The following is a 17,901-nucleotide window of genomic DNA, read 5'->3' on the forward strand; positions in this document are numbered from 1 at the left end:
TTTTTTTTCCATGGGATCCTAGTGTACTCATGTAGTCCCGTTTACCCTTTTCATTCAACATTTAGGAGGTCTTTTCCCTGCTATTATACATAAATCTGGCTCATCCTGGTTAACTGCTGCCTGATGTTCCACTGTAGAGCTAGTTCTGTCATAGTTTGTTCAGCTGTTGGTAGACATATGTGTTGTTTTCATCTGTTTGTGCTTTAGCAAATCGCTGCTTTAAAAACATGTTCGTGTGTGTCTCTGTGTATATATGCTAGTGTTTCTCCAGGGTATAGTCTATGAAACAAAATTGCTGGGACAGTGAACAAGTATTTTTTGTTTTTTTAATGTGTGTGGCCAGTTCTGTGTAACAGCCAGCTTAATTTTACTCCACCATCAGGGCACCAGAGGGTTACCCACCATTACTGGATCTTTGAAATTTAATTGAGTAACTCTAATAGTGGTTAAGAGGATGGGCTTTGAATGATCTTAATTTTAAATTATTTACCTGGAAGTACTTAGGTGTAGAATGACATGGTGCCAGTAAAACAAAAATAAAAATAGTGTGAGCTCTTGAATCAGATTTCCTGGGTTCTGTTTTCAACTTTGGTAATTATGATTTATGAAATCCTCAGTTTCCTCATGCGTAAAATAGGGGTACTGATAGTTTCTACTTAATGCAGATTAAAGATAGGAAAAACCTTAGACTGGTACCTGGCACATAGTGCCTGAATGTTGTTTTGTAATGTGTATCTAAAACGAGTTGTTTTTTTTTTCCCCCCCTTTTCTGGTTGTAAACTTATAACTCAGTCATTGTAAACATTTGGAAAATACAGAAAAGTTTAAAATTAGCTAGAAGTTTCAATTTACTTTTAAGCTGTGTTTGTGGTTTGGTTTTAAAGACATATATTACATATGAATGAGAAACTTAAAACTTTTGATTCAGGGTTTGAAGAATTTCAACAAGGACATGCTTGAATCAGTATCAGGAAGTTATAAAATGATGTTCAATATTATATTTCCTCTATTTATTAAATGTCATTCTTCCAAAAAGTACAACTTTTTCCCTACTCTCTTTTTTTATATTTTATTTAGTATTACTGAATACTTAATGGACTTAGTGGGTTTTTATTCTTCACTGTTACCACTGATGAGCCTTTATTCCTTATGGTGCTAAGTTTGTTGCAAATTTGTTAGTGGAAGCTCCTTCGAGACATTGTCTTTGTCCTTTTGACAGATCTCATTAGTCTTATTTTCTGATAAAACAAAATGTCACAGGTTCACCTGTTATTTTCACTCTAATAAATCTAAAATTACCCTTTTCTTCTAGGATCCCTGGTTCCTTTTAGTGGGGGATAGCATTTAGAAACCAAGCTCTGAGGACTATGTGTACCCATTGCTCTCCTGCCAGTCCCTGATAAATTTATGAAATATAACTAACAATTACATAAACCAGGCACACATACTGAAAACTAACAAGTGCAAACAAATTATTTTATTCATATATTTGTCTTTAAAGCAAAGGAAACATTCCACAGTGCTTTGAGAGAGAATTACGTATTTACAAATTCAGTTTCAAATTATACTAAGATATAATTTCCAAAACCCTTCAGATGATATGATTAAGTTATTTTGAAATAGTGTATTGTAATTATTAAAGAGAAAAAACATTGAATATACAGAACAAAGAAAAATAGTTAACAATTCTGAATGTATTTTTCTTATATTGTTTTCCAGAATATAATGCTTGGGCATTTCTTATGTATTTTTTATATTTTATATGGGTAGAGAAAATAGAATAATAAACCGTTTTGTACTTATCACCCAGCTTCAACAAAAATCAGTTAATGGCCATCTTGTTATACCTCTACTCTTACCTGTTCCCCCAACCTTTCAAGAAAATCCCAGACAGCTGATAGCTTTTTTTTTGGAAGCTTGGAACCTTTTCTCACCTATTGCCTTGGCTTTCTTGACAGGAGGGAGCTCTGACAGCTTTTCGCAAGACATATGACAAAACTGTGGCCCTGGGTCACCGGTTGGATATTGTATTCTATCTCCTTAGGATTGGCTTATTTTATATGGATAATGATCTCATCACACGAAACACAGAAAAGGCCAAAAGGTACTTTGTAACAGTGGGATTATATTCTCTAAATTATGATGCCACAAATGAGAAGCTGATATAAGTAACTGCCTGTTTTGTTTACAGGTAGTAAGTTTGGTCAAATAATTGATGTACTTATTTAGTAAAATATTTTCTTTAAATATTACCTTTTGGTTCAAGTTGTTAAAAGTTGTTTTCTCATTTCAAATAACAGAAAATTTTTTAAAACCTTTCCTTGTCTGTTGCCAGACTATGATCTCTTACTGTTTTTCATAGCTTAATAGAAGAAGGAGGAGACTGGGACAGGAGAAACCGCCTAAAAGTATATCAGGGTCTTTATTGTGTGGCTATTCGTGATTTCAAACAGGCAGCCGAACTCTTCCTTGATACTGTTTCAACATTTACATCCTATGAACTCATGGATTATAAAACATTTGTAACTTATACGGTCTATGTCAGTATGATTGCCTTAGAAAGACCAGATCTCAGGGAAAAGGTAATGACCAAACTTTAATACTCATATTTAAAATTCGTTTTTCTGTTTAAATACACAAAATCATTAAAGTATACATTTTTTTTTGCATATATGTTTTTTAAATACCTAGGTCATTAAAGGAGCAGAGATTCTTGAAGTGTTGCACAGTCTTCCAGCAGTTCGACAGTATCTGTTTTCACTCTATGAATGCCGTTACTCTGTTTTCTTCCAATCATTAGGTAAGGATAGAGTTGCTATTTTTGACTGTCTTCATCTTACTCCTGATCCCACGTGCCTAAAGCGATTTTTCACCTATCTGAGAAATGTATTGTGTAGATAGCTGCAGGTCTCTCTGATCAGTATTCCTAATGTGCTCAGTTTTGTTTAGAAGAAGGGTCATCAAATTGTGGCCCACTGTATGGCCCAGGAGGTAAGAATGATTTTTACATTTTTAAAGTGATGTTTAAAAAAAGAGGATGTGACAGAGAGCTATGTAGCTTGCAAACCTTAAAAGTATTTACTCCCTGGCCCTTTGCTGAGGATGTTTGCCAGATTCCTGGTTTATAGTCTTAATGGAGTATAAGGCAGAAGTGAGCAAATGTTTATAACTATTGAGCTTCATGGGGAAAGAAGTGAGGGAATTCTGAATGTGATTTGGGGTAGAGATTAATTGAACCTTGAATTCAGCAATGGTTATTCTGTGTGCAGTAGCTCAATAGCTACATCTTTGTGCTGATTTGCAAATCATTTTCAAGGGCTATGGGTTAAGAAAATAATCTGTTGAACATAATTGTATTGCTTCAAATCTAGTTTATAGTCATCCTGCCTACACACATTTGCTTGTTTTCCTAATGACCACAAACTATTAAGATGATAGAAGAATTAGCTTGCATCAAGTTGACCCAGGGGTCTTTCCCAAAACTTAAAATTTAGTATTGATATATTCTCTTGTTTATGCTGCAAATTTCAGAAGGTGTTTGGTTAAATAAGATAGCATTGGTGAAAGTGGGAATGAAGGACTCCAAATGATTATTGTTAATGTTTTTGCAGTGGGTTTTGGCCCAGTGTTTATGGATACTTTCTCCAAGCATACAAATCAGGCTGCTTTATGAGAATTCATAGTACTTACCTCAGGTAATGTAGGAACAGGTTTCTCCAGCACCATCAGTTACTTACTAGGCCTTATCATCTCATACATACATGCAAAGCTATGTTGCTTTTGCACATGTTACTATATTGTAGAATTGCTCTTTTCCCTTTTTATGCTTGGGGTCTTCTGGTCATCACTCAACTCAAATACAGAGCCCTTCCCTGCTTCCCTCAGTCAAAACAAATCTCTCCTCTGCATTCCTGGGGTTCTCATTGTATGCCCCTGCCTTTTAAAAAAAAAAATTGAGGTATAAATCACATACCACAAAATTGCCTCAAGTGTACCATTCAGTGGTTTTTAATATATTGACAAGGTTTTGCAAATACTAGTAATTCCAGAACACCTTGATTACCCCAAAAGGAAACCCATACCCATTAGCAGTCACTCCCTATTCCTCCTTTCCCCCAGCCCCTGCCAACCACTAATCTACTTATGCCTGTACAAATTTGCCTGTTCTGGACATTTCATATAAGTGCAGTCATAAAATACGTGGCTTTTTGTGCCTGGCTTCTTTCACTTTATAATGATCTCACATTCATCCATGTTGTAGCATGTATCAGTACCTCATTTTGTTTTATAGTAAAAGGATAGTCTTATATGTATATACTATACCCATTCATTAGTTCATAGATTTTTGGGTTGATTGTACTTTCTGGCTATTATTGCTAATGCTGTAATGAAGATATGTGTACAGCTTTTTGTGTGGACATGTGGAGTGGAATGGCTGCATCTTATGGTAACTCTCTGATTAACTTTTCGAGGAACTGCCAGTTTTCCAAAACGACTACATGTACCATTTGACATTCCCATCAGCAGTGTGTGAGGGTTCCAGTGTTCCCACATCTAGTACTTATTCTTTTGTGTCTTTTTTATTATAGGTATTTTGTGAGTGTGAAATGATATCTCATTGTAGTTTTGATTTGTGTTTCTCTAATGACTAGTTTCGTTGAGCATCTTTTCATGTACTTACTGGCCATGTGCCCCTTTTGCTAAAACTTAGCACACTGTTTTGTGATAATTTCTTAGTTTGCCTCCTTCGCTAACTAGAATTTCTGGGAGCAGACCTTATGCTTTTTTTTTTTTTTAATCTTCATAATGACCCTGACAACAGGACAGTGCCTGATAATTATGTGCTCTAAAATAATTTCCTTGGAAAAGCAGTATCCTTTTCTAGGTAATACTTGACTGTATTTAGAAATTAAAAACAAGTTGAGAAAGGCCAACTCCATACACACATTCATTCACATATAAAATTTTTTCAGAGATAATGATTTTAATAATTTTGTTATGTATCCTTCTAGACCTTTTATTCATTTATTATATGTACTTTAAATAAGAAAAAACATTTAAAAACCAAGGTTATATGTACACGTGGAACAGTTCTAAACAGTATCATATAAAGAAGAAAAAGGCTTTCTCTAATCTGTAATCACCAGTATCCTTTCTCTAGAGGCAACTGCTGTTAATCAGGTTTTCAAGTGTGTCTTTCAAGAGCACTGTTATTGACAGATACAAGCATGTAACACCTTTATGTATTGTGGATGTATTTTATATGCTGTTTTTTAAGTACCTTTTTTTCTCTTCACAAGTAACGTGTTTATCTTTTCATGTCACTATATATATAGTTGGTAAAATATTTTGTCAGTGTTTATGAGTGGCTATCGTGTGCTAACATTGAGAATAGCAGCAGATTGAACAGGTAGCATTCCTATGGAGCTTCAAGTTATCCTTTCATAAGTATTTCCTAGTATTTCAGTGTATTGGCTATGCCATAATTGATCCTCTACTGATAGAAAACTAGGTTGTTTCCAATTTTGCCCTATTATAAGCAACCCTGCTTTGAATACTTCAACAGTGCATCTGTCCCACTTGTTATTTCCTTGGGAAAAAAGTCTAAGAAATTGAACTTTCCAAAGGTTAAATATTTTGTGTCGTGACCACTGTTGCCCTCCAGAAATGCCAGTGTACCTTTCGACAATTTATCTTCTCTCAATCTATAGCATTTGAGATAACCTGTCCCACCCTCTCCGTACTCTTTGCTAGTCTGAGAGGACAGAAATAAATTTGACGTTTTATGCATTTCTCTTGTAAATGAGAATATGCACCATCTCATGTTTAGTAGCCATTGATCTCCATATTGCTAAATCATATGTTCCCTTGCTCATCCTTATGTGCCTTGTTGTTGACCATCGTTTGCTTCTCACCACAGCTTTCTCTTGGTTCTGCAGTAACAGGCTGTTGTTTTTCTCTGGACCTACCTCCTCACCTATTGTTAGACCTCTCAGTAACTACCTTAGACTGAGTTATTGCCCTTGTCTCTTATCTTCATTTTGTGCCATTAAATACATCTGGATGGCAGTGACGACAAATTCATGTCTCTAACCCCAAACTGGAGCACCAGACTCATGCTTTAATGCTTCCTTAGTGTCCTCATTTGACTGTTTAAAAGGCATATCCACTTGAACACCGCTAAAGTATGCTTGAATCCCACCCTCACCCCCAAAACTAAAAACAAGTATTCTCCTTCTCCAGGGATTTCCATCTTGTTCAATCCGCAAACATAAGTATACTCTAGAGTCTCTTCTCTTGCTCACCTTCTATATCCCTGTAGCTGTCTTCCTGCTCCCATTCTGAGTCTGGCATCCTTTCTGTTCCTGGGTTTAACCGTGCTTTTCTGGCCTTCAGATTTTTGTATCATTTACATTGCTCTGTGCTTAGCCAGCCCCTTAGACTGGTCTTCTTCCCGGTCCACCCCAATCCAGTGGAAGGCTTCCTAGTAACTCTATCATGTTACTTTTATTTTCTTCACAGTAGTTATCTTGTATATTTGTTCATCTATCTCTGCCCTTTGAAAATTTAGTTTTTGTGGCAGCAAGGGTCTTTTGGTTCACTGCCATATAACTAACTAGAGCAGGAGTTATTCAGTGAAATAATTTATATTTGTGTGGATTACTTATTAATATTCTACATACATTTTACTGTTTAATTGACTTCTAAAGACCTCTTTCTGGATCAAGGTCATTAACTCATAAATACATTTTCTAGTTTAGCATTTGTCTTCAAACCTTGTTCATAGTTTTTTGGTTTGTAGACTATTTACATGAACAAATAGGAAATAGGAGTCATCAGTCTTTGTTTCTTTGCTTCTGAGTTTTGTTCCTTTTTGAAAGTATATGATTATATCTTTTTTCTGGTCTGTGTAAGTCATTTGTTACTGTACCTGCTGTTGCTGTTAGAATTATTTTAAAAGTGAATTTTATTTTACTTAAGGCATAAGGAGTTCTCTGTGGTTAAAATAGTACATAGCCGGGCACGGTGGCTCACGCCTGTAATCCTAGCACTTTGAGAGGCTGAGGTGGGCAGATCACCTGAGGTCGGGAGTTCGAGACTAGCCTGACCAACATGGAGAAATCCCATCTGTACTGAAAATACAAAATTAGCTGGGTGTGGTGGCTACTAGGGAGGCTGAGGCAGGAGAATCACTTGAACCCAGGAGGCAGAGGTTGCAGTGAGCCGATATCATGCCATCACACTCCAGCCTGGGCAACAAGAGTGAAACTCTTTCTCAATATATATATTGTACATGTACGTGAACTTTGTCATATGTGAACAAGTTCCTTTAGAAGCTGTGCTCTTTCTGATGGTGACGTCAAATAGCTACCTGCTACTTAAGGGCAACGTTTGCATACCTGGCTCTTCCTTTATCACTGCTGTTGGCCGCCATTGTTGATGTCATGATGTGGAAGGGCAGTGAGAAATTTGGTACTTGTTGATCTATCTGTTGGACTCAACTAGTGTTGCTTAAAGTTTTTAATCTTTTTATCTGAAAAGGAGATTCTTATAATTTGTCATTTTATTCATTGCAGCGGTTGTGGAACAGGAAATGAAAAAGGACTGGCTTTTTGCCCCTCATTATCGATACTATGTAAGAGAAATGAGAATTCATGCATACAGTCAGCTGCTGGAATCATACAGGTCATTAACCCTTGGCTATATGGCAGAAGCATTTGGTGTTGGTGTGGAATTCATTGATCAGTAAGTGTAAATAATGTCATGTTAATTGAAGTTTTAAAATTGCTTTTAATATGTGACCTTGTGCAGTTTTTTACTCGTTTACATTGGTTCCCTCAATCTTAAGGTGGAGTGGAAGGTTTTTTCCCTTAATATCAAAACAGTCATTCATGTCTATCACCTGCCTTTCTCATGTCTGCCCCTTGCATTAACAGATGGGAAAACTGAGTTGTAGTGAGGTTGATTTGTTAAAGGTCATTAGACAAGTTATCAAAAGTTGTCTTCTGTTACTTCTTTGTAGCCCACACTGCAGCTACAGTAATGACTGTTAGATTTGCTTATATTTTACAGTTGGTCATATTCCCTCTGATAATTTCTTCCAATTTTTAGGTTGTTGCTGCAATTCTGGTCAAATTGTTTGTTCAATGTGGGACTTTTAGTACAGCCATCAGTGATTGAACAAATACTTAATGAGCCATTACTCTATGTTTGGTATCGTGTTATAGCTCCCTCTTAACAGACTTTGAATGTAGTAGTAGGGAAGAGATGGCAAGTAAGCAAATAAATATACAAGGTAATTCCACATAGAAATGAACCTATGGAGATGAGAAAATGCTGTCCTTACATATGGCATACTTGAGGAGGTGAGGCTTGTTCCGAGACTTGAGAGGAGTCAGCTATATGGAGTCCTTCTGCATGCAGAAAACGGAATAGAAAAGGCTGAGGCTTTGAGCCAGGAACAAGCTTGGATGTTGTAGGAACAGAAAATGTCAGTGTGGCTGCAGCATAGTGGGGGGAGCGGTTGGAGAATGTGAGCATAATATATGGAGAGTTATGCAGGTGATGATTTGTGTAGGGCCTTGTAGGTCATGGAATGGAGGTTGGGTTTTAATTCAGGTTTGATGGGGAGCCATTGGAAGATTTTTGAGCCCAAGTTACATCATCTGTCTTATGCTGTGTCTTATATAGAGTAAGGTGACAGAGAGACCAGTTGTGCTGTTTAGTAGCTCATGGAGGGGATGTTAATGTGGCTTGCACGAGGGTGGTGAGAGTAGACTTGGGGAGAAGAGACATTCACAGTAATAGGATGTCCAGATGGTATCGAGATCAGTGGTTTCCACATGGAGGTGTTTTTAAATGTTGATGTTGTTTTCAGTGGTCCACAGTGGAAACCTTAAATGAAGATGCATTTCATTAAATAAGACTATTCTCTTTTTAATATTTTTAAAATTTCAAACATCCATAAAATTCTAAAGAATTGTACAGTACATTTTAACATTTTGTTATACTTGTCACAGTCTACCCATTTTATGTTTTTAACCACTTCAAATTAAGTGTTAGACACCAACACATTTTTTAAATGATGTTTACCAAAATAGAAGGCCGGTATCCCGAGGTTTTGTTCCATGTCTGAACTTCTAGTCTGTGAAATTGAAGTCTGATGACCACTGCCCAAGAGGGTTGTTCATGAGGGTACGGGTTGGGCATTCTGGATGTTTTTCCTGAGTCGGTAAAATGAGTGGCTTGTGAGCAGTCCATGAGAAAAAGAGCTTGGCCTTGCTTCTTTTTCCAGCTCTGTGGCCTTGGTCAGATTGTCTCCTCTTCAGTTTCTTAACTGTGATGTGGAGATGTGATAAAGCCTTCACTAGTTAAGGAATACTGTGGTGTGTGCCCCTAAGACATCTTGATGACAGGTGACAAGGCAGCTGGTATCTTTCAGGTAGTAGTTGAATTCACGAAGTATTTGAATTGTTTGGTTTTTTTTCCTTCATGGTCTAAGACCAGCTCGAGAGGCAAAGGCTGTACCATTGAGCTTTAGTTGTTCCCTAAAAAAGCCTTGTTTTAAATTTCTGTGATACCTGAGTTTTCATGGATTCCTTATTCTTTTTTTTCCCCTAAAAAGTTAGTTTAGATGAAATCCTCTTTTTTAAAATGGGCAAGGCAATAATCATTTCTTCCCAACCCCCAACTTATTTAGACTAAGATATGTTGGAGAGGGAAGGGGTCATTGTTTTAAATATTACTGCTGTTGACATGTTTACCCATGGGCTGTATTCTGTAATTTTGTTTTAGGTCTTATAATTTTGTTTTAGGTCTTTTGTTTGAAAGAGTTTATTAGTTTTGTCAGTTTTATTCCATAATTTTTCCTATAACCTAGTTTTCCTTTGAGTATATATAAATGGTGTCATTGTTTGACCTGCTTTCCATCTGAATATGAACTTCTAGGATCATGTTTATTCTGGTAGGTGACTTAAAGGGACAACCTCAACTACTGCATATGCAGTACCAAGCTTGAAGGGAAAGTAAATGTTAAAAATTTAAGACAGTATTTTAGTGCAGTATTTATTTTTCTAAGAATTCTCTGTAAAGCTAATGCTTTTATTTTTTTTCTCTGAATTAGGGAACTGTCCAGATTTATTGCTGCTGGGAGACTACACTGCAAAATAGATAAAGTGAATGAGATAGTAGAAACCAACAGGTACTTTCATTTTGTGTATCATTTGTTACACTGATGAAAGGAAGGGGCATTCCTAAATTTTTGAAGGTGGTCAACTATCGTTATGGAGTAATGTGACTGTTAAATAATTCATTTTTTCTTGAATTTATTTATAGACCTGATAGCAAGAACTGGCAGTACCAAGAAACAATCAAGAAAGGAGATCTGCTACTAAACAGAGTTCAAAAACTTTCCAGGGTAATCAATATGTAAAGCCATGTAACAAATGATTTCCTTTAGAGATAATTGTTTGAATTTTTATAGCTTACTACTTCACTATGTGCCCAGGTCAGCTGTATAAAATAAATACTGCATTGTTGTTTCTTTCCATTTATTTTTTCTTAAACACATATGCATTCTACAACGGGGTCCACTTATGTTAAAATAAGGTCACTTGCCTTATTCATTAATGAAAATCTGGTTTGTCAGGTTGCAGCCAGGTTCAGATCCTCACTGCCTCATCAGTAAAAAACATGTTCACACAGCCCATTATCTCTTACCTTTAAATCTGTTAACCTGTAAGCTTCCTGATTTTACGAAGAATACATACTATATAGTGGGGTCTACAATTAAACAGTGTCTCCCACTTAGTATACAAAAGATAGAAGATTAAAAAAAAATGTGTAATAAGCTTTCCCTCATCAACAAGTAACCATATAGGACAGAAAGTTACCCTTTTTTAGGAAGCTGACATAACCTAGATTAATAACCTGGATTACAGAATCTACCAAGGCCAGTCTCAATTTTCTAAAACCTTATGTGTAAATATTAGCAAAATGGTAATCCAGAAGTAGGACTATAGTAATAATAGCAGTGAGGAAAACAAAGTTGTTCCTGTTTGTCTCATAATTAAACACTTAGTATATCAGATAGGGATAAGTGCTTTTAAGAAATATAAAACCAGGTAGAGAGACAGGGTATAGGCTCTCTCCTATAAGGGGTTGTGGAAGACTTCTTTGGTAAGACGACATTTACATGAAAAGGAGGGAAAGCCCATGCCCATATGGAGGGAAGAAAAACAGGGAAAGTCACTGGCAATTTTAAGTGCAGACTTGGCTTACCTTTTAAGTCTCACCATGGCATTCAGCAGCATGGGTTGTAGAGGCAGTTGGATTTGCTAAAAGATTAGAATGGGGTGAGGAGGATGGTGGGGGAGAAAATTTTTCAAAGGAGATCCTCGGCTTTTTGGCTTACTTGAAAGATAGCTGGTGACCCTGGTGAGCAGTTTTGGTAGAGGCGAGTTCAGAAGAGAATGGGAGATGGCATCGTACTGTACAAGGCAGAGGAAGGAAAGAAGAGTTTTGAGGTTAAAATGATCTCATTTGCTTGAAAATAATTTGATACAATTCACCATTTCTTCATGATAAAAATTCTTCGTTAGACATGAATAACACGTTGGGAAATCAAAGCCCTACCAAAACAAGGTAACTAAAGGCAAAATATTAGAAGCATTATCTTAAATGAAGACAGTGGCTCTCATCACTGGAAGAAGAGCTACTGGTTATATACCAAGGAAAGCAATGTGGTCAGAGCTCTGTTTTGAAATGGGTTTCCAGTAAGGCACTGTATAGTGGAGGGGAGGCTTTTAAAATGCTCAGTATGCCTAAAGTATTTGAGAATATCCACCTGTGCATTTCTAAAAATGGTTACCTAGAAAACATATTTCTTGAAAAAAACCTGAGCTTTTTGGTCTTCTACAGAAAACCAAAGCTAGTCAGGAAAGCAAAGGTGGCTTCTGTATGCTACACTGTTGTAGTTTGGTCACCCACAGGCTGCAACTGGCACACCCTGAATACTTTTTCAAGAAAAACATTTATAGTCACCACGTACAAGTTGACAATTGAAAAACCACGTATTTAGCTTCTCTGGAAAAAGGATAGATTAGGCTAACTCTGGACTCATGTTCCAATAAGGTAAGCGGCAAGCATAGCTTGTTTGTTCCAGTGTGCTCCAGTCCACCCAGTCTGTTCATGTACACTGTCTGTCTCCTGGCCCATGCTGGCATTTGAGTTTGTTAGCCCTACAATACCTCCAATGGTGTCCATGTGAGGTTGATGGTTAACAGCCTCCTTTGTTAACTAGGATGGGGGTGTCCAATCTTTTGGCTTCCCCGGGCCACATTGGAAGAATTGCCTTGGGCGACACAGAAAATACACTAAGGATAGTTGAGCTAAAAAAAAAAAAAAAAAATCAGAATGTTTTAAGAAAATTTACAAATGTATGTTGGGCTACATTCAAAGCCGTCACGGGCTATAGGATGGACAAGCTTCAGCTAGAAGAAACCATCCAAAGAATTCTTAACCTTCATCCTATTTCCAGTAGCTTTAATTTATACAGCTTGTTTTTTGAAAGTCTTAATTTTCTGCTTTTATTCAAGAAGGGTACTTCACAATATGAAAATAAGATTATCAAATGATAGCTAAAACAAGTATGTATAGTTTCTTTTTCATATCAGTAAATGTTTTCTTTTGAATTTGGAAACTTAACCTTATTGTTAGCAACCCTGATTTCAGTCAAAATTAACTATCCTAGTGTGAAATGATAACACCAGGATAAACTATCTTTTGTGATTATTTTTAAAGCAACAATGCCAGTTTCTCTTCAACAAAATTTGATTTTATAGCGAATCTATCCAGTAAGAGATAAATATTTTAAAGCTATGTCAAATTATGGTAATCTATTTCCTGTATTTGAAATAACAGCTTTATGTCAACTTTTAGCTAGCAGTATCTCTTAGGACAGAAACAGTGTAAAAACCACTTTTGTTACGCAACCAAATTTACCCGCCCTAGATGGCTAAAAGAATACCTACAACTTGATGACTGTGCCTGCAATACTCCAATATACTTAGGATTTTATGACTGAACACATTTGGTCTTTAATTGATAGAAGGCTACTAATCATTAGCAAATCATTTCTATAATTTCATATTCTTTTTTTTTTTTTGGACAGTGTCTTGCACTGTTGCCTGGGCTGGAGTGCAGAGGCGCAGTCTCGGCTCACTGCAACCTCTGCCTCCTGGGTTCAAGCAATTCTGCCTCAGCCTCCCAAGTAGCTGGGATTACAGGCATATGCTACCACACCCAGCTAATTTTTTGTATTTTTAGTAGAGACGGGGTTTCACTATGTGGGCCAGACTGGTCGCAAACTCCTGACTTTGTGATCCAGCCACGTTGGCCTCCCAAAGTGCTGGGATTACGGGCATGAGCCACCGTGCCCAGCTGTAATTTCATATTCTGAATTAGTCCTTGGTGCTGCTGTTAACCTAATGTTTTTAAGAGGATGAACAGCTGACAGTTAAAATATCTGCCCTGGTGATTATGGGGGAAAAGGGTGGAGGGAACTGATAATCCCTGGCCTTCCCAATGCCACATAAACTCGTAGTTGGTAACAAACCTGTGCCTCCACAATGGTAATGGGGGAGTGAGGTAAAGTCCCTATCTGGAAAACATGAAAAGCTCTGATAATCACTAGTTTTGGTTTCAAAGCTTTAGAGCCACAGATTTGCATTATGCTTGTGTTTCTGAAGGAATACAAAGGCTATCAGGAATTTGTAGCAGTCTGGTCCAACATGGTCAAAGCATAATCCCTTATAGTGCAATAATTTTCCCTGTACAGACACGAGTTTAAGAAACAAAACACAATTTGCTAATCGATGAGCCTTTAATCCAACCATTATATATCCCCTTTCCATCCTGAGATCCCTTGTAGAGACCATTTAGTTAAGACCACCAGCAGGTGGCAACCTGACACCCTTACCAACCTTACCTTTTAGAGGTGACCAGAGACCTGTGCTTTTCCAAAGTAGTGTTATACATGTAATTAGTATAATATCAATGTGGGGAAGCTCTACCTTTGGTTTTTGAGGACTCTTTTCTTGAACTCCTCTTGGTTAGAGACTAGTTTATTCATATACACCTCAAAAACTTGGGGCCAAGATGTTCACTTTTTATAGTCCTCTGCTGGCTCTCCTGGCCATTCTGTTTACAACTTCATTCAAAACGCCTTCTCTTCGAAGCTGCTTACAACCCAGCAACACCATCAATTCACTGTGCATGCTGTCCTCAATCACACTTCAAGTCACTCTCCCCTCTTTCATGCAGTTCATCCCGGAACCAAGCAGCTGGCTCAGTCTTCCTCCCAACCCTAACTATTCTGAAATAGACAACACAGACAACGCCCTTGCTTCACAGTTCCTCAGCCTGAATTCCAGTGCTCTTTTCCTCCGTGGAGCTTCTGTCTACTGCTATGGTTTCCACCCAGGAATCACAAGCAACTCTGGCCAGTTCTGCATTTGAAAATAATACTGGAATCCCAATTCCTCCATTCCCTGACCTGTTCCTAAAAGTGTGATATCACTTTGATCACTCTGGCCCCTGGATCCTGCCTTGTGGCCCCTCACTTTTATTGGCCATATGGAATTGAATGTGGACTCTGCTCTGTGACCCTGAAAAAATAAATTGTCTAATCATAGAAAAACTTACATGGAAGGAGATTCCTAAGAGCCAACAAGAAGGTAATTCCAATCAAACCAATGTCTTAGAGTACCTGCGTAGATTCTACACAGTAGATTTCTAGTTCTCTTCCCTGAATACCCAATTCAGACCATTATCAATCACTCAGGCACATCTTCACTCATACTCTTAATTCTTTGGCAGTCTCCCTGCCTAAGTTCCAACTTTTCCACCCAACCAATACATGCTGTTCCAATTATACTGGAGAAAACAGCAGAACAGAACATTACCTAAATGGATAGATGGCATTGGTAATTATAATGCATCGACTCTAAACTTCTAACACTGTCAGCCATCTCAGTCTCACCCTTCTCTGCCTTCCCTTACCTCTTTTTACTCTAGTGTTCTTCTCCATTCGTCTTCACGAAAATAGTCTTCTCCAAGGTTTTGTCCTGGGTTTTCTCTCTGGGCCATGGAGGATGGGCTTCAGGTTTGTGATATCCTGGAAGCAGAATATGAGGTGTGACTATGCCTCTGTCGGACAGGATCCTTAACTTCTTTCATGTGATTCCTGGAGCCTGAGGAGGGGCAAAAGTAAGAATCACTGATCTGACAGGCCTGAATTACCCTGGATCCGCCACCTGTTTGTTGTGGGACCTTAAGCAAAATACCTTCTTAGGAGTTCCTCATCAGTATGACTGGAATCAAAATACCTGTCCTGTAAGGGCTTAGTATAAGAGAGGATGGATATGAAATGCTTGGAATAGTATCTGGCATATGAAGTACTTAACTAGATAAGTATTATGTTAACATCATAAGCCAAATCTAATAGCTACCTAATTTTCCCAGATAAACTCATCTACTCTTATGACCTCATTGATCATCTAAAAATAAAAGACAATTCTCCATTCCTATTTTCCAGCTCAAACCTCTCTCCCAAGGTCCATCTAGCCTGTACAGCCAGCTAGCTGGGCACTAAACTAGAATTTCCCAACAGCAGCTCAAATCTATTGTTAGGTACTTTTCCTTCTGTTACCATATCGCACATTTCACTTAAAGCTCAATTGGTTTGGTCAAGCTAGAAATCTGAAGTCTTACATTCACTCTTCCCTTTAATGTTGAACAGAATTAGGCCTCAACGCCTGATGGTTCTACTTTTAAAAGACTTCTGAAATCAGTATCAGTTATCCTCATGATTAGCCTGTGTTTGGAAACTTAATAGTTCTTACCTGGATTACAACAGCTTTGTAACTTTTGTCCCGAGGTTCTCACCTGTCGATTCTGTTTTCCACTGTTATTGTGGGGCCATAGGTGGCAGATTTTTTTTTTTTTTTTTGACAAAGTATTAAATTGTAAGTATTTGACTCTCCCCTTCCCCCTAGAGAATTTTTATTTTTCTTCTGCTGATAGCCTCACCCTCTCTTACCTCCTAAGAGATATTCTGGTTCATAGGTTTTGGATGTAGAAAAGGAGGATAACAAGTGCCAAGAATTACAAGGTGAAAGACTACTTTAATTAACTTCCATTAACAAAAGGAGCAAGAACTTAATGAGAAAGAGGACACCAAGAAAGGAATGAGAAGGGAGAGGAACTTAGACTTGATTTAGGAGAGTGCTTTGAGTTAGGATTGGGGACAGGAGCAGGTAAAGACAAATGTTTGAGGGAAAATAGAGTGAGAATGCAAGAGATGGGGAAAGAGACTTTAGTGCTCCTTTGATTTTCCAGTCTTCAGTACAGATTTGAATGGCTTTGACTTTTGGCAGCTGCATGGTGCTGGACCGTGAAGTATCTCTGTGCTCTGACAGTTACATTCGGGTTAATCTAAATCTAATCTCATGTGTTCCTGGATGAAAAGTCCCAAGACATTCAAGGTCCTTGACAGTCTGACACCAGCTTCTCTAACCCTATCCATTCAGCAAACTTCCCGCAGAATTATTCTCTATGCCTCACATCTTCATATCCATGCTCGACACATTTGCTCGCTCTGCCTAAAATCTTACTCTGCCTGCCTTTCTGCCTGGTGAAATCCCACATATACCAAGATCCAACACTGGTAAACCCCTTTCCTTGAGTTGGGATCATCTTGTTATGCAGGGCCAGGATACCTGCAAGGGAATGGAATTAAAAAGAGTAAGAGATTGAGCAACAGAACCTTTTCTTGGGAGGATTGAGGACACCCATGGTGAAAGATTTGCCTACAGAGAGCACTTCATGATTAGATTTGTGGAGAGTGCTGAGTGGGTGGTTGACCTAAGTAAGGAGGGAATGGGAAGTCCATAGGGCAGCAGGAACTGAAGCCAACCTGACTCTTTCATATCAGGTACGGGCAGTTTTTCTAATGCCCAAAGCAGTTACTCCTTTTATTTTAAGCCACAAAAATAATTTATCAGAATGATTTATTTGCAAACAGTAAAACTGACCGGATTTCTAGAGTTAAACAATTACGCTGTGTTCCAAATAATACTAAAATGTACTTGTATTGCCATTAAGGGAGGTACGTAAAAAAAACGAACAGATTAGACCAGGTCTGGATAAAAAGCTTATCTTAAACCAAAACTACATGTCATCAAATTTACACATAAGCAAGTACAAATAGAATGTGTTTCTCAATCCATCAACTCCCTCGTTTCCTTCACAAACATGCAAGGCCAGAATACAGTAGTGTTCACTGTTTACACAGTTACTAATTTATCCTTGGCAAAGCTTTGTGCCCCCAAATGGAAACATCTCTAAGCCTCAGAATCGACTTAGAAGTATTTAGCCTATATTAAGAGGGAGCCTAAAGTGAAGGGGCTTCACAAACAAGGGTGTTCAATGCCAAAAGTGATGAGAAGGCAGTTGACTGAAAATGCTTAGTATCACAACGAGGCAGAAACATGTAAAATATTTCATGCAGCCAACCTTATTTATTGAGAAGTCCTAATTTTATTGCCCGTTTAGTAACATGTTTGTTCCACAAGCTAATTTCTTATAAAGCAAAGCACAACCTTTTCTTATAAATAGTATAAATTATTTTATTTACAGAAACTTGTTACAAAACAAATAGACTATATATTTCTTCTCTTTTAAATATCCAAAGTAATTTTCTATCCCTTGACATTTGTTCATGTTTTATACAGCAGCCAACACAAAGTCCAGCTGAGATGCTCTTGATTATGTGTACAAATTATCAAACTATTCACACGTTTTTAACACAGGAGATTGCTTTTATAACCAAGCTCAAAAAAA

General features: G+C 37.6%; 1 protein-coding gene and 1 long non-coding RNA gene across 2 annotated transcripts in view; one reads left to right on the plus strand and one right to left on the minus strand.

Annotated features, from left to right (window-relative positions):
* The window catches only part of PSMD6 (proteasome 26S subunit, non-ATPase 6), a 12,384-nt gene extending 1,838 nt beyond the window's left edge, over positions 1-10,546 (plus strand). Inside the window, exons 3-8 of the mRNA XM_017527357.2 lie at positions 1,959-2,104; positions 2,363-2,582; positions 2,692-2,800; positions 7,578-7,746; positions 10,124-10,201; positions 10,336-10,546. Of these exons, the coding sequence (XP_017382846.1) occupies positions 1,959-2,104; positions 2,363-2,582; positions 2,692-2,800; positions 7,578-7,746; positions 10,124-10,201; positions 10,336-10,432 (819 nt within the window). The 3' untranslated portion in view covers positions 10,433-10,546. The remainder of the gene's footprint in view (positions 1-1,958; positions 2,105-2,362; positions 2,583-2,691; positions 2,801-7,577; positions 7,747-10,123; positions 10,202-10,335) is intronic.
* Positions 9,655-13,252, minus strand: LOC119471033. Its single transcript, XR_005200022.1, has 2 exons — positions 12,249-13,252; positions 9,655-11,489 (listed from the first exon to the last, which is right to left on the minus strand). It is a non-coding gene; the product is annotated as an uncharacterized LOC119471033 (long non-coding RNA).
* Positions 13,253-17,901: the final 4,649 nt, after the last annotated feature.

This window comes from Cebus imitator, unplaced genomic scaffold (assembly GCF_001604975.1).
Source record: "Cebus imitator isolate Cc_AM_T3 unplaced genomic scaffold, Cebus_imitator-1.0 Scaffold48, whole genome shotgun sequence".
Classification (NCBI taxonomy): Eukaryota; Metazoa; Chordata; class Mammalia; order Primates; family Cebidae; genus Cebus; species Cebus imitator.